The sequence below is a fragment of the Sciurus vulgaris genome, assembly GCF_902686455.1.
Source record: "Sciurus vulgaris genome assembly, chromosome: 16".
NCBI classification, from domain to species: Eukaryota; Metazoa; Chordata; class Mammalia; order Rodentia; family Sciuridae; genus Sciurus; species Sciurus vulgaris.
Genome location: NC_136477.1, coordinates 47,693,037 through 47,717,458, shown reverse-complemented (window position 1 = coordinate 47,717,458; position 24,422 = coordinate 47,693,037). Strand labels below are relative to the sequence as shown.

At 45.6% G+C, this 24,422-nt stretch overlaps 1 protein-coding gene across 6 annotated transcripts in view; it reads left to right on the top strand.

Moving 5' to 3' along the window:
- FLNB (filamin B) overlaps window positions 1-24,422 on the top strand; it is a 144,561-nt gene that overhangs the window by 116,997 nt on the left and 3,142 nt on the right. For 2 of the 6 annotated variants that reach the window (XM_079116384.1, XM_079116387.1), the window contains 15 exons: window positions 930-968; window positions 1,744-1,846; window positions 2,668-2,808; window positions 5,044-5,172; window positions 6,172-6,345; window positions 7,233-7,391; window positions 7,707-7,910; window positions 8,535-8,687; window positions 8,786-8,908; window positions 11,482-11,748; window positions 12,334-12,471; window positions 13,370-13,485; window positions 17,029-17,161; window positions 19,204-19,380; window positions 23,710-23,928. In XM_079116384.1, coding sequence (XP_078972510.1) covers window positions 930-968; window positions 1,744-1,846; window positions 2,668-2,808; window positions 5,044-5,172; window positions 6,172-6,345; window positions 7,233-7,391; window positions 7,707-7,910; window positions 8,535-8,687; window positions 8,786-8,908; window positions 11,482-11,748; window positions 12,334-12,471; window positions 13,370-13,485; window positions 17,029-17,161; window positions 19,204-19,380; window positions 23,710-23,928 — 2,275 coding nt within the window. Of the gene's footprint in view, window positions 1-929; window positions 1,002-1,743; window positions 1,847-2,667; window positions 2,809-5,043; window positions 5,173-6,171; window positions 6,346-7,232; window positions 7,392-7,706; window positions 7,911-8,534; window positions 8,688-8,785; window positions 8,909-11,481; window positions 11,749-12,333; window positions 12,472-13,369; window positions 13,486-17,028; window positions 17,162-19,203; window positions 19,381-23,709; window positions 23,929-24,422 lie in introns of all 6 variants that reach the window. The other 4 variants (XM_079116386.1, XM_079116389.1, XM_079116385.1 and 1 more) reach the window with 2 other exon arrangements.

Sequence of the window (24,422 nt, the reverse complement as noted above, 5' to 3'; positions counted from 1 at the left end):
CAGAGCCCTTCTTGCATATTCCAGAGCACTTAAAAAGAGCACAAGGCCTCTGTAGAAGAAGCCTCCACTGCTTATTCTCTGTTATGACAGAAGAAAGATGTGAGGGGCTACCTCCACATTGGGTCAGTTAGATCAGAAGCATAAAGTCTTGAAATTTTTTAAAAATAAATTTATACCAATGACTTGGAAGGCTGAGAGAGGAGGATCACAAGTTCAAGGCTGACCTCAGCAACTTATGAGACCCTGTATCAAAAAAATAAAAAGGGCTGGGGATGTAGATCATTGTGAAAGTGCCCTGACTTAAGTCCCTGGTTAAAAAAAAAAAAAAAAAATTTATAAAACTTTATAAACAAACCCCTGAAGACATTTATCAAGTAAAAAGACCACTTCTTTCCTGATCCCATATTTCAGAGAGCACTGGTATTAAGTTTTCTCTGCTTATACAACAGACACGTCAATTTTGTGCATGGGATCATAACATGTTATTTTCAACTTGCTTTCTTTTATCAATTGCCATAGATACTTTTCCATGTTAATGACTTGATTTCATTGCTTCTTCAGAATGGCCACTCAGTGCTCCCTTGGATAGTGTGACCACAATTTATTTGACCAAGGTATCTTTACTCATGGAGTTTAGGCTGCTTCAATCTTTCACAAATGGCTCCTAGTAGAACTCTTGTGCACGTTAGGGGTCTCCTGCCAGGTAGGTTGGCTTGCTAGAATTGGGATTGAGTGTTAAAGGACATATCCATTTGACAATTAAAAAGAGAACACCAACTAGCCCTCTTAAAGGGTAGTATGAATGTACCCTCCTTCCTACTGTACAGGTGGAGTGGTGGGGAGGAGGCAGCTCCCAGGTTATAGAATCTGTTGAATTATAGTATCCCTCCAATGTGATTCCCAACTAATCTCCATTTGCCACTGACCAGGCCACGGATGGGGAAGTCACAGCCATGGAGGAGGCACCGGTAAATGCATGTCCCCCTGGATTCAGGCCCTGGGTACACCTGTGTTTTTTGTTTTGTTTTGTTTTGTTTTGTTTTGTTTTGTTTTTTTCCTTTTTGTGTTTCTGTGTTTACTCAACCTTCATTTCAGAAAAGCTGCCACCTGCTTCTCAGGATTGCTTAAGCCCTCTGGGTGTCCTGGTCATTGGTGTGTCCCCCTACTGATCAGCCCATCATGATGATCCTGCTTTTTCTATAAGATCTACCTTTGTGTCACCGTCCGTGCTCCACAAATCGCCCGTCATCATGTCTGTGATCACTCTTGGTGCAGTTTGTCTTCTTGTGTAAAGAGCAAGATGGATAGCTGTCTGCAGACCTCTTGCTGACTCAGCTGCCACTTGCCCATTCGTTTTCTGTTCAGGGGCAAAGCCACCTGCTGCTATTCTCTGGCACATAAAATGCACCTTCCTTTCCAGGCCACAAGCAACTAAACCTCTCCAGGTGGAGCCTTTGGGGACTCAGACATTGCTGTCTCTTACTTTTCCATTTTTTTGTGGGCACTGCTGGGAATTTTACAAGCAGACTGCTGAGTGATTTCTAGCTATTTGTCAGTGGGACTTCACCAATCCTTCAGGTTCTGCTCCGGGTGCTGGGGTGGGTTAGACATAGCACATAGGCAGCCACATCCCCAATCTTGGCCTCACTGACTTGTAGAATTCCCAGCAGCTCTGCCCCTTGTAGCTTCATTAGCTCATGATGTTGTCCACTTGACCCAGTGACCACCGCTTCCTGTTTTTAGGTGACTGAAGAGGCCTATGTCCCAGTAAGTGACATGAATGGACTGGGATTTAAGCCTTTTGACTTGGTCATTCCATTTGCCGTCAGGAAAGGAGAAATCACAGGTAAGCCCTTAAAAAGCCGCCTCACTGGGGCTGGGGTTGTAGCTCTATTGGTAGAGTGCTTGCCTTGTAAGCACAAAGCCCTAAGTTCAATCCCCAGCACCAAAAAAAAAAAAAAAAAAAAAAAAAGCCGCCTCACTATTGCTTGCTTGCATTGGGAGCCCAGAAGGTGTTGGGGAGGTACCACTGTCCCATACACCTGGACTCCTTAACCCAGTGCCCCCTTGGTGCTTGCTCTGGGGCTTGGTGCATACTCCTCTGAGATTGCAGAACTTTTTTTTTTTTTTTTTTTTGAAGTGCATCATTTGTATGCTGTATTACTTAAGAGAGCCCGTGAGTCACATAGGTTAAGAACTGCTATGTGAGATACCAGCTGACTGTTAGGTTCCTGCTCTTCCTTTTCTTTCTGCCTTTTCTTATTTGCCCGCTTTTCCAAATACAGTCTGATGTTGACACTGAGGTTGATTATACAAGAGTTACCTTCTCTCCTTGGCCCCTTTTTAATGCCAGCTTCTCTATGAGCAAATGTTCTGTTTATCCTGCTGGTTTTGTGGTCCTCTCAAGCCCTATTCGAGCTTCTAATTTGCCAGTTGTAGAAACCCTTTACTTATGAGTTGCCTGCTGCATTTTGTGGAAGCCAAAGGGAACCAAAAAAAGCAAAATAAGTGTGTATTTTCCAGCTGTGGGATGTGGATGTTTTAGGCAGCATGAGTCTTTTTGTGTCTAAAAGCCTATGTTTTGAGGATGTCTGAGTGTTGTGCTCAGCTTCTTGGGGAAAATCACCAGTAAGCCTATTTGTTACCCTGTGTTCCTGTGTTCCACAGGAGAGGTCCACATGCCTTCTGGGAAGACAGCCACACCTGAGATTGTGGACAACAAGGACGGAACTGTCACCGTCAGATACGCTCCCACTGAGGTTGGGCTCCACGAGATGCACATCAAATATATGGGTAGCCACATCCCTGGTAAGTGGGATTCAGCAGTGTTGCCAGCAAACCCAGCAGGACTCCACAATTCAAGGACCTGAGAAGCTGGGAGGCTGACAGACATTCCAGGCAGGTTGGGGAATGCAGGTTTGGCATCCCTGTGAAACCAGAAAGCCTGGGACCCCAGCACATCCAGCCAGTTTCCCAAAGAGATGATGCAGCTCCACATCCTGGGTCACAGTGCAAGCCTTCAGGCCTATGGTTGTTCATCTTTGTTGCTACATGGAGTATGGCCAGAGTTCAAACTGGGAAAGAAATATGAGGCACAGTGAGGGACTTTCCAGCCTGGCCTGCAGAATGCTGTGTGGTGTGGGGTTTGGGGCAGGGTCAGAGTGGGAGCAGAAGGGTGAGAGAGGGTGGACAGCTTTGATGAGGAAAGCCAGCTCAAGTTTCATGGCCATCAAACAGCATAGTCTTGTTCTTTTTTTCCTTTTGTGTTTGTTCAAATATTTTAGTCTGATTTTTCAAGTAGGTAGCATATTCACATGGTTTAAAAATAAAAACCACGTGGAGAACAGTTTCCTCCCCACCCATTTCTTCCATCTACCCTCTCCTTGCCTGTTAGTAATTTCTTATGTTCAGTTTCATATTACTTTTAAGAAATAGATTAAGCCTCCCCCTTTTTAAAACATAGCGTACTCTACACGTTCTTCAGTCCTTGCTCCTTTCATCTGACAATATGTGTAGCCGAACTTCACAGGTCCAGATAAGAGAGCATCTTCACAGCCTTCCCCCATTGGGGGATATGTATATATATATAATGGATGAGGCATTATATATGCGATTAGTTTCCTGTCAGAGGGCATTTTGGTTCTACCTTTAAGTTGTCACCAGTCTTGCTTCAGTAAAAGAACTTTTACATGCATCTTCTCACCCTTGCCACTGGGTACCTGTGGGATTTAGGCCTTGGAGCAGAGGTTGTGGGCACAGGTACCGTCCTCTTGTGGGTTGGCTACATCTTACCAAATCATCCTTCCCAGGGGGCTGCTCCATCCACACCCTCACCAGCAGTGGAGGAGAGCACCTGCCTCGTCATAGTGTGGCCAGGAGGGTGTGCTCTCATATTTTTGGATCTTTGCCAGTCTGGAGTAGAGGAAAGCAGTGTCTTAGTGTGGCTTTATTTGCATTCTCTCATGAACCAGATTGAGCAACTGTCCATACATTTAAGTGCTGTTCGTATTTCTTTTGCTGTGAACTGAACATTTGTATCCTTGGTCTATTTTTCTATTTGGTTGCTGGCTTTTGTCATATTGATTTAGGAGGGTGATTTAAGTATTAGAGAAATTAGCCCTTCATGATAGTAGTGGTAATACTTGTTTGAGTTTGGCATTTGCTTTAGTTTATGTTGGTGTATATGTATAATATTTAAAGGACAAATGTATTATCTACATCTATTTAAATATTCTGGAGATACAGATGGTAGAGAGAGTAAGAAAATGTCTTTCTCACGTTGCCTTGCCACTCCCTGCCTGGGTAAATATGTGCATCATTTCAGATGTTTTTCTCTATCCCTGCTAACGTGCATACAGTTGTGTTCTATTTTAGTTTTGAAAGAATGACAAGTTGGCATTAATATTATATAGCAACTTGCTTTTTCTCATTTTAACACAGCATATTATGGATAATCTCTCAAGTTAGTACACACAAATCTCTCTTCTCTCTTCTTTTTTTAATGGCCAACAAATAGATCTATTTCTCCTATATTGTTGGATACCAGGGTCTTTTCCTGATTTGCATGTGAGCACTGTGGGAATTAAAGTGCTTGCTTCGGGCTGGGAATATAGGTATTCAGGGAGGGCCAATGTGGGATCCATTCCTAGAGTCAGTCTCCCTAGATCAATAAGCCCTTTCATTTTGAATGGCATAGGCAAATAGCCTTCCAAAAAGACCTTTCCAGATCTTTCCCTCTAGTAGTGGATCATTTCCTCACACAGTGCAGATGTCAAGTTGAACTTGATTCCCCTGCTTTAACCACCTGCCCCCACCCCCAGTCTGGAGCAGCCCTGGGCACAGTATCAGGAATGATACCAATTTGATCCCCTCAGAATCCTAGTGTGGTGATATGAGGCATCTGCTTTTATCTTCCACCTCTGCTCAGGAAGTGCCGAATCTGCCTGTAGATAGGTGACCTCTAACATTAAGATACTGGTCATCTGAGGTATTCACTTATCTTCTAATGAATTGCAATTTTGTGCTTTTCTTTGGCAAATCCAGAAAGCCCTCTCCAGTTCTATGTGAACTACCCCAACAGTGGGAGCGTTTCTGCATATGGTCCAGGCCTGGTGTATGGAGTGGCTAACAAAACTGCCACCTTCACCATTGTCACCGAGGATGCAGGAGAAGGTACTGTGTGGTTTACATGATTACATGCTTCTGGCCTTCCATTTGGGGAGTTAAGTGGACATGGTTCCAGGGCAGATTTTTTAAATGAAATTATTGCCAAGTACTGTGACACACACCTGTAGTCTCGATACTTGGAAGGTTGAGGCAGGAGGATTACTTGAACCCAGGAGTTTGAGACCAGCTTGAGCAATGTAGCAAGACTTGTCTCCAAAAAAAAAAAAAAAAAGAATATATTGAGTAGTAACTTTTTTTTTTTTTTTGGGGTGCTGGGGATCGAACCCAGGGCCTTGTGCTTATAAGGCAAGCACTCTACTGAATGAGCTATCTCCCCTGCCCGAGTAGTAACATTTGCATTATCTTTTCTCTCACATAGATCTATGTATTCTTTAGATCCACTCTGTCTTCTGCCTGTTATGGAATTTCTTTTTCTGGGGATAGAACCCAGGACTTTGAGCATGCTAAGCAAGCACTCTACCACTGACCACTACTACTCTACCCCAATGCGCCAGTACAGAAATTTTTGAAGTCCTGTATTCCAGTTAATATCAGATTCGTATGATGAAATATTTTATGTGACTCGCCCAGAATTAAAATGTGCTTTTGTTGAAGATGTTCTTGTCCTTTTTACACATGTATCCACAGATCCCTCCTATAAGTTACTTAGTGACTCATTCTAGTTAAAGCTCTGTGCCCATGTCCCTTGTATTCCCTAACCTGTGGTTCTAGTAGATTTCCGTGATGGTGTCCAGCCTGACTGACAGGGACAGACTGTGTCTGACCCCACCCTGTATGTGTGACTGATCTGTAGGTCTCCATGCCATTCTTGTCCCACACTTCCTGACGAGTTAGGGGTTACAGAAGGGAATAATTCAGACAATAGGGTGTCTTCAGTGTGTCAGTATATTGTCTCTGGTATCAGGGCTGCCCTAGGTAAGTCGTTGTCCCTGGGGAGACAAGGAAACTCTCCCTAACTGGCCTCCCTCCCTGCTTCACTCACAGGTGGTCTTGACTTGGCTATTGAGGGGCCCTCAAAGGCAGAAATCAGCTGCATTGACAACAAAGATGGAACATGCACAGTGACCTACCTGCCCACACTGCCAGGCGACTACAGCATTCTGGTCAAGTACAATGACAAGCACATCCCTGGCAGCCCCTTCACAGCTAAGATCACAGGTGAGGTGCCTGGTTTGCTGGGGACATTCTCATGGTTGGTACATCTGCCTTAGAGAGCCATTTTCTGCATTAGACCAGGGGTGGCAGGCCATGTCTGTTTGAATTTATGTCTCATAGAGAGTCTTTAAGGAGCATCCAGGGTGTAAGTCCACCTTTAAGCTGGCTAAATTCTTCCCTTCACTGATAATCCAGGGAAAAACAAAACTCCCATTTTGAGGGCATTTCTTTTGCACCAGTATAACTTCATTATGCAAAGAGCAAGCCCTCAGAGAGAGGCATGCAGATAATACTGCATGAGTACCTAGCCCAGCCAAGTGCAGCATCTCTACTAGGCAGGTTTTCTGCTCTCTACTTTACAGATGAGAAAACCATGACTTGGTAAGGTATTTCTTAGCTGAGTTCATGTGTGGATATTCTGGGATTCAGAATAGATTATCCTATTGAAAAGCCCATGTTCCTAACCTCTGTTTTGCCTGCTGGGTTTGGCTCTCACTTTCAGTGGGTTATAAGAAAGATACACAAGGTGAGGTTCATGTGCCTATGGTGCTTAGATCTGTCTGAAGCAGCCAGCAGCCCTCTGTGGACCACAAATGTTACATCCCTGAGAAATGCCAAGGCATGGCAGTGAGAGGGGAGGTGCCTTCCACCTCCACTTCAAAAGTGGTCTGTGAGGATTCACATCTCCAGCTCCTGCCAGCTCCTGGTCTTCCTTTTAACCAGGCATGAGTATCAATTATTCTTTGTTGGTCCTGTGTGCTGTTTGTCAGAGCCACATATTGTCACTTAGCTGTGTATTAATTCTTACCTGCTAATCTGTTGATGGCATTTGGAGTGAGGGCTCTAGTGCCACCACTAGTAACGTGAGCCCTGTTGGGACTGTTTCCTAGATGACAGCAGGCGATGCTCCCAGGTGAAGCTGGGCTCAGCTGCTGACTTCCTGCTTGACATAAGTGAGACCGACCTCAGCACACTGACAGCCAGCATCAAGGCCCCGTCCGGCCGTGATGAGCCCTGTCTCCTGAAGAGGCTGCCCAACAACCACATTGGTGAGTGCTTTCCTGGCAGGGACCCAGACACATGACTGGAAGATGGGCTTCTGAGGTGCTTTCCTGGAAAATTGGTAGCACACTGGAACGTGACATGGTAGACCTGCTGGGTCATATGCATGATGAAAGTCTGTGTTCCAATTTTGATACCCTTGGATGCTCTGGGTTGTTGGAAATTTAGGAAAGAAATCCTCATTTGCATTTTTGAGAAAGAAATTTAGGAAAGAAATCGTCATTTGCATTTTCTTCTCCACTTTCTCTCCTCCATCCCCTTCTCTTCTCTTCTTATACATCTCAATCTGTGTTTTGGTCCAGGCATCTCCTTCATCCCCCGGGAGGTGGGCGAACACCTGGTCAGTATCAAGAAGAATGGCAACCACGTGGCCAACAGCCCTGTGTCCATTATGGTGGTCCAATCTGAGATCGGTGATGCACGCCGAGCCAAAGTCTACGGCCGAGGTCTATCAGAGGGCCGGACTTTTGAGATGTCTGACTTCATCGTGGACACAAGAGATGCAGGTATGTGACATGGTTCCAGGGGAAGCACCCAGAACTTGTAGGAACTGTCTTCTTTTTGGTCAGGCTGCTTCATCTTCATCCTACCAGCTCCCTTTTCTCTCTGAGTATCCTTCAAGCTCAGACAGGTCCTTGAAGGTCCTTTTACCTACATAATCATTTATATTTCGTGACCATGGAGAGAAAACATATTGGTTTTCTAAATAAAGAAACTGAAGCTCACAGGGCTTTTAGCCCCATTTGATCCACAACAACTCACAGTCTCCTATTCTCCTGAACTGTCCTCAGCTTGTTTTTCCCACAATGAGTCTCCTGGACTCACCCTAAGTGAAGAATGTTGGGCCAGCTGGCCTAAGCGGTGCTCTGCTGACTGCTTTCATGGACATGGTAGATGTCCTTGAGGATGGAGTCCTGTGGTCAAAACCATGTTTAGAAGTTTATGTCACTGCATGACTTCTCAGAGGCTTTTAAATTGCTCTCCTATCCTGGGCTCTCCAAATAAGGCTGCTGTTACTTTCTGCTATCTAGAAATAGTTTGCATTTCAGGGGTCAGGTGTCCCTTCTATAGTCAGTGGGCTCCCACTTGCCAGGGAGTTGCTATCAGAATGACCGGGGGCTGTGTTGCAGGTTATGGTGGCATATCCTTGGCAGTAGAAGGCCCCAGCAAGGTGGACATCCAGACAGAGGACCTGGAAGATGGCACCTGCAAGGTCTCCTACTTTCCCACCGTGCCTGGGGTTTACATCGTCTCCACCAAATTTGCTGATGAGCATGTTCCTGGTATGTGTTCCCCTCTGCCCTTTTTTGTGGTGCTTAGGATTTCTGTAAATGCTGTACCTTGGCCTCTGGTCTGCTCATGAGGCCTTTTGATCTTTCAGGAAGCCCATTTACCGTAAAGATCAGCGGCGAGGGAAGAGTGAAAGAGAGCATCACCCGGACCAGCCGTGCCCCTTCGGTGGCCACTGTTGGGAGCATCTGCGACCTGAACTTGAAAATCCCAGGTGGGTGCATGGGATCAGTAGGGCAGGGTAGTAGACACCATGGAGAGCCAAGTCCAGACTTAGCTCTGAACATGCTTCCTGAGTCAGCTCTGGTGACTTTTTTATTTCATTTCACTTTTTTTCAATGTTTATTTTCACAAATGCCCAATTAAGAAAAACAAATCTATTTACCTGCTACCTTTCTTTTCTTTATTATGTTTTGTGGGGGGAACATGGACATGCTTTTAGATTTACTATTTGCCAAAAGAATAATATCAGTGAGAGAACTGGTCCCACTTCTAGATACGGATGCCAGTATCTGGAAGGATTTAAGTGGAGTGGAATGTGGTTCTAGTTCTTTCTATAGGGATCTTCCCAAACAAAATTCATGGTGTCAGTGAGAGTTCCAAGGCTCCTCTGCCCAGAAGCTGGCACGAACAGTGGAGTTGCACCGATTCTACAGAGAAGGAAAATCAAGAGTCTAAAATGAAGCTCAGTGTGATTTCCTCAATGGAGGGCTGGTTTTCCTATTCCTAGTATGATATACATCTGTTTACTCTGCCTTCTCAGCTGTAGTTGGTGGGGTCTTCTTGTGTAGGTGCATCAATGTAGTGTCATGTGGGAATGTGCTAACAAGCCTCATTACTGTAGGGTCAAAATAAGATCACTTTAAGCTGGGCGTTGTGGTGCACACGAGAGGCTGAGGGAGGAGGATCACAAGTTTGAGGCGAGCCTGAGCAACTTAGCAAGACCCTGTCTCAAAATAAAAAACAAAAAGGGCTGGGGATGTAGCTCAGTGGTAAAGTGCCCCTGGGTTCAACCGCTAGTATTATGAAAAATAAAAATAAAAAATGAGATCACATTAAAAGAACTGCATTGATTATTTTGTGATCATAAAAAATTCATATGTCCCACAGTGGAGAGAGAAAGCATGGCCAGAGGGGGATTGTTGGGTGGTGCATTTCATATGCAGCCACATCTTGACTGAAGGCCCTCCAGAAATGTATTGGTGCCCATTTCTACATATTTTCCACCAGCACTGGGCACTGCCTGTCATTCTCACTTTGGCCAATCTGATGGAAAAATACAGTATCTGGTTTTCATTTTCATTTCTTGAATTATTAGTGATGAGGTTTGTGTTTGCATTTGCTTTATGTTTCTGATTTTGGAAATTATTCATTCTGTTCTTTGTGCTTATTTCTTGGAGGAACTAGCAATTACCTTTGTGAAGTGTGGACACTTGTCCTTTGAAGTCTCGTGACAACTTTGTTATTCTTTTTGGTTACTTGGTAGCAGATGATTCTGGGGGGACACATAGTTCCCCTTATTACCCTCTCTCATCAGTTGGGGGTGGTCCATCAGCTTCCACCTGTCCTCAGGACCCAGGCTTTGTGGGGTCTCTTAGTTTGGGTTGCTATAATATTATAAACTGAATATTATAAACCAACAGACATTTACTTCTCACAGTTGGTCAAGTTTGGAAGTCTGAGATCAGGAAGCCAGTATGATCAGGTCCTGGTGAGGGTACTCTTCTAGGTTATAGATGACTGTCTTCTTGTATCCTCACACAGGGAACAATGGAGAGAAGCAGGCTCTCTCAGCACTCTTCTAAGGGCACTAATTCCATCATGAAGGCTCTCCTTTCATGACCTCATCAAATCTTGATTTCCTCCCAAGAGTCCCACATCTTAGAACTTCCACACTGGGGGGTAACATTCAACATGAATTTTGGGGGGCCACAACCATTCAGTACATAATCTGGGGTGACCTCTCCTCAACCTCCCTTCCTTCTCTGTCCTTAGGATTCAGAGTCCTGAACTCCTCAACCCAGATCCTATAGGGCCAGAGGGTGCGGTTTCATATGGGCTGTAGGTGATGGTAGTGCTTGGTGTCCTGTGTGTCCCCTGCCTGCCTGTCTCCTTCACATTGGCACAGGCACAGTTGTTAGCATGACGCAAGCAGCTCACAGTATATGTGTGATCTCCACCCTGTTGCTGGTGACCGAGGTATCCTGTGGCCTCTGTACGGTCTTCAGTTTGCTAAAAGCTTTTGCTCATGCATGGTTTTCCCTTTGCTGTTGGGACTGACATGCGTTCACCTTTGTCTCTAAATGCATCTTGTCTTGTTGCCTAAAAGAAATGTAAAGCTTCTTGACAGTAAGGGATGAAGAACCTTACCCTTACCTACCTGGTAGAAAAGAACTGTCTAAGCATGACAGATGGCCATGTTACCTTTGTTCTGGATGTACCTGAGCTACTCTGGTTTTTATTTACATATTCTGCCAGCTCAGTTCCTGGTTTGAAGCTGTCACGTGGGATTAACTCAGCTTTAGCCAGGAAGGCTATAAAAGTACTTGATAGGGCAAGAAGTGTCAATAACCTAGAATGCTGTCCGCACTAGTGCCCTAAAGGACCCCACCCACTCCATGCTGGCCCCAGGAGAGCAGGCCTCCAGCCTGATGGGGAGGGGGCCTATGCACTCATGTCCACCAGGCCATACCCGCCTCACCTTCCGCTGCTTGCCCTGCATGTCCCACCTGCCTCTGGCCCTTGCTCTAACGCTTCTCTTTCTCTCAACCTTTTACCTCCTTTCAGAAATCAACAGCAGTGATATGTCGGCCCATGTCACCAGCCCCTCTGGCCGTGTGACTGAGGCAGAGATTGTGCCCATGGGAAAGAACTCACACTGCGTCCGGTTTGTGCCCCAGGAGATGGGTGTTCACACAGTCATTGTCAAGTACCGTGGACAGCACGTAACCGGCAGCCCCTTCCAGTTCACTGTCGGGCCACTTGGTGAAGGGGGTGCCCATAAGGTCCGGGCAGGAGGCCCTGGACTGGAGAGAGGAGAAGCAGGAGTCCCAGGTGAGCATTCCAGCAGCTTAGAGGAGACTGGGAGATGAGCTTGGGGATGATAGTACCTGCAAACCTGGCTTCGAGGGGAGGACTTCTCATGGGGTGGCATTTGGGGGCATTCCTTATTCAAGTCTTCTGTGGCTAAGTAAGTCTGAGAATTGCTCACATGTCCAAAGCTAAATGGACTTTTGGGACTTCTCAGAGTCTATAACTTATTCATGTGGATCTGAGTCTAAGAGGGAGCAGAGTAGGTCTGATGTGCTATGGAACACACTTCTAAATTAATGTTCAGGGTCCTTTCCCACAGTGGCTGCTGGTAGGGAGAACTGTGGGGAAAGAAACCAACATTTTCATCCTTTTCTTGCTTAGTTTGGGTGTATTCAAAAGACACCAGGTGTTCCATGAACTTAGTAATCACGGGGAATGCTTAGACCACAGGGACAGCCCTTGCTTGGATCCTGCTTAGGGTTAGAAAAAGAAGAAACGGCTAGTAAGGGATTAAACCTAGCACTACAGATTTGATCAGGAAGAGGGGCTGGGGCTCTCCTAGGCTCAGTTACTAACCCAAAGGGTTTTTTCTTATTTTGCTCTCAGCTGAGTTTAGCATCTGGACCCGGGAAGCAGGTGCTGGAGGCCTCTCCATTGCTGTTGAAGGTCCTAGTAAGGCTGAGATTACATTCGATGACCATAAAAACGGGTCATGTGGTGTGTCTTATATTGCCCAAGAGCCTGGTATGTACTCGATGGTTGACTTAAACACATTTTGCCTATTCAGAGATGGTTAGGTTGCAAGGAACAGAAACCCATCTAACTCAAGTATCCAATGCCTTTGTGGGAGAGGGCACATGGGAGAGCTTTCTAGAAAGCCAGTAGCAGAAAATAGCTGGGTCTCAAAGAGGTGGGAACTCTTGATATCATTATCTTTCACAAGTCTTTCTCCATTGGCGTATCTGCTTCTTGCTTTCTTTCAAATGCTTCTATCTACTCATGGCTGATAATGGGATGGCTGCCCCAGGAGAGTGGCCTATGTGTCTGAGTTCCCTAGGGCAGGGTTCTTCATCTTTTGTATCCCAGGGACCCTTTAGGCATCTGATAAAGCATATGGGGTCTGTTCTTGGGATGATATTTTGAAACACAAAATGTGTTAGATCATAAAGGAAATTAATTATATTAAAATGTAGTTACCAAAATTAAAATAGTTATTAAAACAAAGTTATTGATAGTTATCAGATATGCAACATAACACTGTATGTTTGTCTTTCTTAATACATTAAATCATAAGTGATGATTTAATGATTAAATAATTTAGTGATGGCATACTAATGACCTTAATTTCAAAGTAGTAATCAGTGCTAATGATATATCAAGATATCTATAAAACTTAAAATGGTAATTTCATTAAAGATGTAAGTGTGGATCCTCCTGGATTCTATGTATAATCATTTTGGGGGCTCTGTGGACCTAACCCTGCCCAATTAAAGAAATAATACTGACTCTTTCATCAGCTATGGCCATGAAGCAGGCTGTATCTCTCTCTGAAGACATTTTAGCCCTAGCTAAGAAGCCAGAGGCCACTCTGGAGGCACCTTTTCAGAATCTCTGAAATGATGGGGCTTTCCTATCCCTGCAGGTAACTATGAGGTGTCTATCAAGTTCAACGATGAGCACATCCCCGAAAGCCCGTACCTGGTGCCCGTCATCGCACCCTCTGACGATGCCCGCCGCCTCACTGTTATGAGCCTTCAGGTGAGACGCAAGGAAGCATCCATCTCCTTGACCACAGGGCAGCCAGTGAAACCCCTGGACTCCTGAGGTCTCTTCAATCCCCGCTTGGGAGCCAAGGCCTCTGGTCCCACTTTGACTTCAGGTGTTGCCTGTGTGGGCAAGCATTTCCATGGCAGGGTCAGCTCCCCATGTACTCAGGACAGAAAACAGTTGGGTCAGTCAATAGCACACCTCAGTGTTTGGGGACAGGTTTACTTTTAAATATTTATTTAAGAGAAACAAAGGAATCCTGTTAATAATTGGTTAAGGGATAAAGAGGGACTTACAACAGACAGAAAACAAGCAGCCCAGTGATACTTAACCTACTCTTGTTTGGCTGCTTTTTTCCTCAAAGTCAATTGCAATTTATCTCATAGGATGACTTATTTATAATAAATGTTGAAGGAACCATGCTAAGTTTATCACCATCACCTCAGTAAATCCTTGGAGCAACCCATTTTTAAAATAACTATGGCAGCCAGGATCCAGTTAGCATAAGGTGGCAAAGTGAGGTCTCTATGGCGCCAGAAACTGTGCTATTGACTACAGCTGCCTCAGTCTCCACCCTGATATAGAGGCAAATGATTGCTTAGTCTACCCTACTGGGATTCAAACAGGTCATTTCATTCAGCTTTGCATTGGCACCTTCAGCCAAACTAAGATCCACTGGGGATGCATCTACATCTGTTGCTCAGGACACTGAAAAATAATTTGGGATGTGAATCAGAAGGAGCAGTCAAGTTGTAGAATAACACCAGACTCTATAAAGAGGATTTCTGGTTAAGAGATTTTCTGAATAACCTTCTGCTGCCCTGGGTTTTTTAAAATATTGGATTGATTAACATCTAATCTAGTATCTCACATTGGTGAGATACCAATGTGGGGGCATCTAGTTCCATAGCCTTCATTTAAGATTCTAGTCTTACTCTGGGGGAATCGGGATAACTCCTAGTTATTCCAAATGTTAGTCTTTCAGTTAGGGACTGAGATAGAACCCATACCAGAATCTTAATGCACAGATTGAAGAGGCCTCATCTGGAGAATACCAAGGGTACTAACTGGTCACTGTGGTGTAGATGTTTTTCTTGTGTTTCATTTAAAGGCTTCTTAACAGAAGCTTCTTTTGTGGCTGACTTAAACCTATGGAGGGAGATAAACCCAGCATTTATTGAGGGCATAGAGCTGCCTTCATGCATCTCAAAGATTTCTTTTGGATCTTCTGAGGTGTTTATCTCCCTCTTGAGGATTTAGCGGCAAGCGGATTCAGGTAAAGTAAATGATTCTGTCCAAAATGGGCTGGTTTGAAGAAAGCTTCTTCCTGAAACCTTTGCTATAGAGTCCTCACATCACAGTTTGGTCATAAATATTTCAGTAAGTGTGTAGTGGGCTGTCTATCAAGCTTTTGCAATCAGCTGCTATGGCAAGAGGGACCTATGTGTCCGTATAGTTCCCTGTTCTATCTGGGTCATTTGATACTGAGGGATGTGTAAATTATTTATCAGAGCCTTAGCAGAGGCCTGCACAGCCACATCTGGTGCTGGTTAGGCAAGAGAGGCACATATTGTTTTGTCTTGCTCTTGAGACTTTGTAGAAAATTAGAGTCAGCTGGCATTTCATGGAGGAGGGAGTAGAATAGGGGTGATCTGGCCATCAAAGAATCCTTAATTTTGCGTTACATCGCCCCTCCCCAGGCTGTAAGCTCTAAATAGCACAGTCCAGTAGAACATTCTGCAGCAATGAAAGTGTTCCCCATTTTCACTGTGCAGCATGGTTGTTCCTAGCCACATGTGGCTGGCTAGTGAGCTCTTGACATTGAATAACTGAGAAGTGGAATTTTGAATTTTGTTTAATTTTAAGTGCTTTCAATTTAAATATATGCATTTATAGCCTACATATATGTAGGCTACGTGCATTTTATTTTACTTCATTTTTTGTGATGCTGGGGATTGAACCCAGTATCTTGTGCATGCAAGGCAAGCATTCTACCAACATGAGCTGTATCCCCAGCCCTACATGTATTTTTAATTTATATTTATGTATTAACATTTATACATATAACCACATGTGGCTAGTGACTATCCAACTGGACAGCACAGCTTTAGGGACTTGCTACTAAGATGTCCTTAGATCAGCATCCTTGGCATTAACTACAAATTTAGAAATGTCAAATCCCAGACCCCAGCCCAGATCCACTGGATCAGAATCTGCATTTTAACAAGATTCCCTGATGATTTGCTTGCATGGGAATTGTGACCCCTGCTTTTGTTAGTGTCTGAGGTATAGCTGTCTAATCGAGTTTAAACCAAAAGTGCTGAATTTATAAAATTTTGCTGCTTGGGATTGGCCAGGCTTAACATACATTAAATGTTGCTATTTGGTTTTTTTCCCTAAGTATTTAGTCCCTGTCCTTCCAGGGTCCCAAACAGAGCATGTGGAGTAAAACTGACCACAGAAAAGCAAAACTACATTATCTCCATTATTTTTGTTGCGTTTTATTCTTTTTGTTTGTTTTTTGTTGGGGAGGTACAGGCTACTTCTAGCAGCATATTAGAATTTAACAATAAGTTGACATTTTGAAGCCTTTCTGTGCTGAGTGTTATACATGTATAACTTCATTTATACTCTCAGCAGCTCCCTGAGATAGATTCATTTGTTATTTTTTTTAATGTATATTTTTTTTGTTGAAGTTGGATACAATACCTTTATTTTTATGCAGTGCTAAGGTTTGACCCCAGGTCTTCAAGCATGCTAGGCAAGTGCTCTACCACTGAGCCACAACCCCAGCCCTAGATTCATTAATTTATGTCCATAAATAGTTATTTATGTAAGTAACTTGTTATTATTTACTGAGACTCAAAAAGGGTCAACAGCTTAGTCATATTGCTTCTTGGATAGTAAACCTAGGTCCAGCTGATTCTTCACCACACACGGTACAGTCCTGCCTACCTGATGTGTAGCCCTTTACAGTTTTATTACAAGTTCTCTCCATTTCTACCCCTGAGAGAAAAAAGAACAGTAGCACAAAACTTTAAGGTAGGGAGTGCATGGTTTTGTCAGCTTGCTGCCTTCTCTTAAAAGGGAGTTCTCATACTTGTCCAACTTGTACCAGGCCCTGGGTTTAATCCCAAATTCAGGAAAAAAAAGAAAAAGAAAAAAAGGAGTTCTTGTTTTTTTCAGCTTGGGAGATACTGTGCTTTCTGGCTTCAACAGGTGTTGTCTGAGATGATTAGACAGTAGTCTGATTGATCGGGCTGTCCCAAGCCTCCAACCCCAGAGCTATCTTTTCCAGCCTAAATCAAGATGGTTTGGGTATAAAACTGTGCAAATGTGTGTGTCTTGTTTTTCTTGTATTTTGTACTAGAAATGTACATGACTTGCTCACACTCTGTTGTCAGATATTATATGGAAAAATATTCTGAGCCTATATGCATGAGAACTGTCATCTGGAGTCCTGGGTCAGGTCGGTATGTGCCACTGATCAGGAGCGCCAAGGGCCATAACCTGTCTAATATATTAAATTCTCAGGAATCGGGATTAAAAGTTAACCAGCCAGCATCCTTTGCTATAAGGTTGAATGGTGCAAAAGGCAAGATTGATGCAAAGGTGCATAGCCCCTCGGGAGCCGTGGAGGAATGCCATGTGTCTGAGCTGGAGCCAGGTAAGCAGGAGTCCCACAGAATGTAACTGTGCTTGTGCGTCCCAGCCAAGGACTCCCCCAGTCTTGTCATTGCCAACGACCCTTTGCCATCACCACATGTTGTTTGTAAATTATGATTTGGATGTGGGACACAGAGAGACTCTTTGGCATAAAATTATTTTTCTTCTCTTCCTCCTTCCTCCTCCTTTCCTCTTTTTTCTTCCTTTACAAATTCTGCTTTCCTTTCTATTTTTCAGATTCCTTTTATTCAGCATTCATTGTGATTTTTCTCTCATTTCACTAAATCTTACAGATTTTTATGACACTGTTGACCTTATGACATAAGTATACTTTAAAAAAATTTTTTTTTAGTTGTCGATGGACCTTTATTTTATTCATTTATTTATATGTGGAGCCACAGCCTCAGCCCCAGTAAGTATACTTTGATCTCATTTTGCTCTGAGGAAAAGGTAGATCGATGTTCATCTGTAAAGTGAAAAAAGAGGATCTAGGTTCTTGGGCCTAATACCCTTAAGATTTTCTTGCTTGGTGCCTAGGGATATGGAATTCTCTGATAACCGTCAACTTTAAGGAGATCATTTTTCCAGTGAGCATTTATTTATTAAGTGTCAGAGACGTGGCAGGAAGATGAAGTTAGGGAATACGTGCTCCCTGCCCTCAGAGAACTGCTCAGAGCTAGCAAGAATGAGGCCAGAAACCCTTAGCACCTGGTGATGACCCCAAGTGGCCACCATTGTCACAGGAGAACTGATCAGCAGCTGATGAAGCTGTTAGAGCAGGAGAGAGAAGCAGGATCAAAGTGGCTGTTGACAGTGATTTGCTTTGGTCTTTCAGCTCTGTTCTCCAAGCCCCAAAGATCTTTACTTTTTCTTCTGCTTTATGGGTCATTCTGAGGCTGGCTTTGGTGGCAAGATGGCTGCAGCAGTACCAGATTTCCAGTCTTCACACTGCACCAACCCAGAGACATTGTGCTCTCAGAATTCTTTTGCAGAAGTCTGAGAGATACCTTTTCTCAAAGTCTTCAGCAAAACTCCTCTTCCCTCTCATCGAACAGGGACACATGCCCATGACTAAGTCATTTCCTGTAGCTAAAGAAATGGCCCTGGGCCGGGGTTGCAGCCCAGTGGGAGTGTGCTTGCCAGGCATGTGCGACCTACTGGGTTTGATTCTCAGCGCCACATATACGTAAGTAAAATAAAGGTCCGTTGACAACTAAAAAATATTTTTTAAAAAACCAACAACAGCAAAAAAAGTGGCCTTATACTAATTGACTTAGCCTTGAGAAGAGAAGGATTTTCTTTATCCATTGGGGGCCCACATCAGGACATGAGGATGGGTACCCAGCTGAGAGTTGCTGGGGGAAGTGCCGTGCTGAAAGGGTCAGGGTGGCCAGCTCTGTGTAAATGTTGACCTCTGTGGAGAGAACCTGAGGGAAAAAAACAGGGTTTGGATGGAACTTTGGGGGAACAGATTCTGAAGGAGATGAAGGATGCAAGGAGCCAGGAAAGAGCTGAGAGGCTAACCAGAGAGGAGGAGGAGGAGGGCAGATGCTTTGCATCCCAGGCTGGGGAGGGTCACCTGATGCATAGGAGATGGATATTCTAGGTGCCCACTTCAGTTAACAGATGATCTTGCCACATACTGTGACCCACACACGCCGCAACAAAACCTGGCTGTTGCCTCTGGTTGTTAGCTTTGAGCTTAATTAAGGAGCATTAATGCCAGTTGGAATCATTTATTCCCCTTCAAGTAGCCTAACAGTGAAACTTTGTGAGAAGTGAGCTTTTCATAGAGGAAGTGTCCTGGCAGAGGCCAGAGTGTGAAACCAATTTTGAGATTTGGATGCATTTCCCAAAGGGCTGACCAGGGATGCATAAACAGGTCCGTCTGGTTTCGAAATTCACCGTATGATGTGCCAGGCTCCCAGTGGAACCGTGTGTCTTTTTAAATGATTTAAGGTTGGCCTGCAGTCCTGTGTCCTCACCTAACTCCAGAGTTTTCATCTGCCCGGTTTCACCCTGTGCCTTCTTTTACTCTCCTAGATAAGTACGCTGTTCGCTTCATCCCCCATGAAAATGGTATCCACACGATCGATGTCAAATTCAACGGGAGCCACGTGGTTGGAAGCCCCTTCAAAGTGCGCGTCGGGGAGCCCGGACAAGCGGGGAATCCTGCCCTGGTGTCTGCCTACGGTTCAGGGCTGGAGGGGGGCACCACAGGTAAACACCATTGCACTTCTTATCTTTTACCAGTCTGGCTCCAGGGTCAAAACCAGGTGGAAATCCTCAAGGCCCACAAAGCCATCTGCATGCTCTTCCTGGGAAGATGTAGTAGCAGATACTTTGGAGGTTCTTGCTGTCCACAGTTGTTTTGGGAGACAGGGCTTGACCTGGGATAAATCCAGAGCGAGGTCTCTCTGACTGTGTTATCACATCACTACTATTTGTTGTGGCCTAGACATCTTCTTCACTAAGTTCCTTGACCCCAAGACAGGATACTGATAGTTGGGGCACACTGCCTGGCGTCCTTAGTTTTGAGTTTCTTTGCTTGCACAGAATTCACCGGGATCGTCCCTCTCCTTCAGTACTTCTGGTCCCTGGACTCCCAGAAACACACTGAAAGAGTGTAAAATCTGTCGTGGCCTATCTCATGCTCCTTTTATTCTCTAATCCTGAAAAGGCTCAAGAGTTCTGAAACTTTTTGGACCCATTTCAACGTATTTGTAATGTTTGCTATGTTAAAATGGGATACATCTGATCCTGGAAACATAGGCACTGAAGAAGGATTTAAGGTGAAAATCGCTTCCTTGATCTGCTCCTGCCTTCCCCCGCTCCTGGTCCAGGAGCAGACCCCTAGCAGCTCAGAGAGACCTTTACACCATCTGCCTATCTTTCATTTGTCTTCATTCTTGCTGGCTGGTTTGGTTAGCTAGCTACTTCTTTATAAATGGGCCAACACATAGTTTTGCTTTTTTTGTTTTATGGAAGTGATCTTATTGCACAGATTGGTGAACAGCTTGCTTTCTTCCCTTGACATCTTAAATACCTTTCTGTATCCAAACATATAGCTGCACTCCCCTCTCAATGGCTACAGTTAGTATTCATACTGTGAACTAGAAGCCGTTTGCATAGTCGGCTAGAGATGGGCATTGATGGATATTCACTGTGTCACTGTTTCAAAAGATACTGGGGTGGGGAATTTGTCCTCTTGGGTGTCTCTTCACGGGAAGTCTGCAGTGGGGGACTGGTTGGCATTTGGTGTTACTTGGGGCCTTCTTGGGAAAGCAGCCCGTGCTGGTTTCTCAAGTCTCTTGCCTGTGTGCATCTCTCCTTTTAGCTCCCCTGCCCCCACCATGCTGCCCTGCTGTGAGTGGGATGGCGAAGACATGTCCTCCCTGTAGGAAAGGAGATGAGTGGCCACGGTTCTTGGCATCTAATACTGGATAGCAAGTGTTCCCTGTGCCTGAAGGACCTACTCAGGTTCATGGGCTGGCATGCTGTCTGGGACTCCAGCCAAAGCAGTGGCCTCAACAAAACCACCCCAGAGTGGCATCAGTGCTGGTAGACTCCTCAGGCCATCCAGATTGGCCCCCACTGAACTGTGAGCCAGCAGCTTGCCCTTTATGAAGGGCCTTCAGTGAAGTCCATTTGACAGTTGAGGAGAGTGAATTGGAGGGGTCCAGTCATCTGAGAGCCTGAGCCCTAACCCCTAAGCTGTACCTCCTCCCTAGGTGCCCACTCACCTGGAGGCACCTATCACACCTCCAGCCCACTTTGTGGGGTGACCTAAACCAGCACCCCTGTCCTCTCAGCAGCCCTAGAATAATTTCCAGCAGTACGGGTATTTGGCCCCTGGCAGGCTACCCACTGAGCACTGAGGTTGGGTCCTTCTGGTTCTTAAGTACACAGCAACTCGTGGTTCCTGGTCCACAGCAGGCACAGGGTGCCCTGTGCCAGCCAGCCAGCCAGCAACCATCTGACCCCCCCTGTTGGCTCATGCCTGCAGTTCCCGGCCTCTCCCACTTCCTCTTGGCAGATTGCATGCCTTCTCCAGAGCTCAGGTTACAGGCTGTGCTTTGCAAGCACTGGATGCTGCAGGGAGAAGGAGCCTGTTCTTGGAGGGAAGCTCCCGGCCAGGAGGGGAAAGTACAGAGCACGCTTGTTTCAAATCCTGTGTAAATATTGCTCTTGTCAAGGGGAAGGTGTCTTATTTTTTCTAGACCTCCCGTTCCCAAGCCTTTCCCCAAAAATTCATGTGAAGGTTACACAGCTGCAGTGTGAACAGATGAAGAGGTATCTGCTCTGCTGCTGAAGGGTCCAGCATCCTGACCTTCGGGACAATGCAAACCTCTCTGTTGTTATTGGGTGGGTTCGTTGTATCTCTTGGCTCAAGCTTTCAGTGGTCCATTCTGCGGATTTAGGAGCAGGGAATGAGGAGAATTTAGGGCAGGGCTCTGCTGAGGCTTGGAGGTCAGGAGAGAGGTCTCTACTCTTTGGAGCAACTGAGTGTGTTTCCTGATAAATGCTCCAGAAACCCAGGATACACCCTATTCCTTCTTTGCCCCCTCTACTCTCTCCCACCTTAAAGACTAAGTTGTCCTGCATTAAACATACACTGAAACTCACAGGAACTCAGCCAGGTTGTGGTAGGGGAAGACCGTCACATTGAGTGTTTGGTAGTATCGGATCCTGGTTATAGCTGGAGGTGGGGGTGATAGACTTCTGTATGTGGGCTTTCTCTCTCCTGTCTTCTCTCAGAAAGGTATCTTAGATCCAAGTTGGACAGACCATAAGCCTGTATTCCAGTTCTGCTTGTCCCCAGCTGTGTGACTCTGGATGAGTTCTTTGCCTTTCTGTACCTCCACTTCATTTTCTGTAAAGTGGAAATAAGGGAGCCCAACTAGTAAGCTTATTCTTAGCATCAAAGTAGCTAATAACCAGGGAGGCTGAGGCAGGTGGATTGCAAGTTCAAGGCCAGCCTCATCAACTTAGTGAGGCCCTAAAGCAACCCTATCTCAAAGTGAAAAATGAAAAGGGCTGGGGATGTGGCTCTGCTATCTAAAGGGGGGGAAAAAAGGGTGGAGCTTCTTCACTCTGTAGCCTGGCCTTTTAAACTTCACTTTACAAATAGCTTTCCTTATCACCACCTTACAGCTACTTCCTGGACACGCCATCCCCTGATGCTCACTCTCCACTTCCCCATGCAGCCCCCAACCTGGCAGCCACTGCTTAAGGGGCTTCTCAGCTGCATGGATTAGAAGCCATGACAAGGTTGAGCTAGCGGGAAGGGCTTGGGACAGGAGCCTCCAGAGCTCCCAGAAACAGCTGGGTTGTGTTTGAGGGTCACACAATAGCAGTTCCTTTGTTTTATTGATAACCAGAACAATAATTCCTTCTCTGATCCTCAGGCTATAATTAAACCAAAATATTTTCCAACTAGGGTGGGTGTCCAGGACTCTGGCAAAAACAGCCTCCTATGGGGGTGCTGTGCTAGGGATGCCCCATTGAGGGCACTATAGGGGGCATGAGGCAGATGTTCTGACACCCAAGATTGGGACTCTTGTGGAGCTGTGGGCTTGGGCAGGTAGTGCCCCCATGGCCATCAGTTGGTGCTCTCTTTTGGCCTTTTGTCACAGCCACAGCCTGGGACAGCCAAAAGGTTAGGTATCCTCAGATTGCAGCTCGGGCACCTGAGGTAGTTCCACTGTTGGTCCAGTGACCAAGATGGACCTGGGCACCAGAGCCATGCAGACTTGGTTCATATGCTGCTTGCCACTTTCTGATGATGCATCGTGACTGGCCAGTGGTCAAACCTCCCTTAGCTAATTTAGTACCATTCTGTGAAATAGAAACCACTGTGGAAGGGTCTCGTGCCTGTGCTTGTGAAATAATGCCTGGCACAGGGTCTGCAGCCCACATGGGGCCTGTGCTACTCAGCAGGAGCTCCTGTTTTGTTCCCATTTTTGTTGCTGGTATTCATGGCCGAGGGGGTGGGCCAACAGGGCACGGTGGTTACTCCAGTTTTCAGCATGGTGTGCAGGGCCTGGTGCCTGAGGAAGAAGGGAGGGAGGGGACACTGGGCCTCCTCATCGTCTCTGAGTCCACCCAAGGAGAAAAGAAAGGTCAGAGGGGCCCACGCCTCTTCTTTCTGCCTGGAGGCCAGGCAGAGCTGGGCTGGTGACTGATGCAGCACTTTAGGCTCACACAAAATGATGACTCAGGCTCCTCACCCTCAGCCATGGCTCATGCCCGGAGGAGAGAACAGGGTGTTCAGGCATTTTGCACTTGTGGGCGAAATGTCAGCCACACTTGTGCCTCACCCTGCCTTAGGAAGCTACCCACCCGCTACCCAGGGCCCAAGGTTCTCTGTGCCAGAAGTCACAGCTGGACCAGTGGATTCCCATGCCACCAAGACAAGCCATCTGTGAGGGGACTTATATGTGCCCCCACCATTGCTTCAACATCCCCAGGGAAGCGCTCCCAAACTACACCCCTCAACCCTCCAAACCGTCACCATCTACAGGCGCATTCCCTTTTCCTCTCTCCCAGGCATCCAGTCGGAATTCTTTATCAACACCACCCGAGCAGGCCCGGGGACGTTGTCTGTCACTATTGAAGGCCCTTCCAAAGTTAAAATGGATTGCCAAGAAACCCCAGAGGGGTACAAAGTTATGTACACGCCCATGGCTCCTGGAAACTACCTGATCGGTGTCAAATATGGAGGACCCAACCACATTGTGGGCAGTCCATTCAAGGCCAAGGTGACAGGTAATGAACAGCCTCGGAGTTCTTCTGCCCTGTGGAGCTGGTCTCATCAGACTAACAGTAGTAGCAATTGTGTATGATTTTAGATATTAAATCTACTTTGAATCTTGAATGTAAAGAAATAGTATGACATTCCAGCAGCCAGTGTGTTCAAAATTAGCAAAAATAAAAGTCCACATAGTGAGGGAACGGAGAAGTGGAGAAAGCAGGTTAGGCGGGTGTTTTTGTATTTTGGTTTTTTGCCCCCTCTTAACAGAAAAGAAGAAATGTTTACATACTTAAAATGTTATGTATTTGTTTAATGAGGGCCTGAAAAAAATCTCCTTCTTTCTAACCTTTCCCTTTGAAATAATAAAAAAAGTTCTTTAAATTTATGAAACTGTGGGCCAGTTGGCAATAATCCTAGTGACTTGGGAGACTGAGGCAGGAGGATCACAGGTTTAAGCCCAGCCTCAGCATCTTAGTGAAGCCTTAAGCAGCTGAGTGAGACCCTGCCT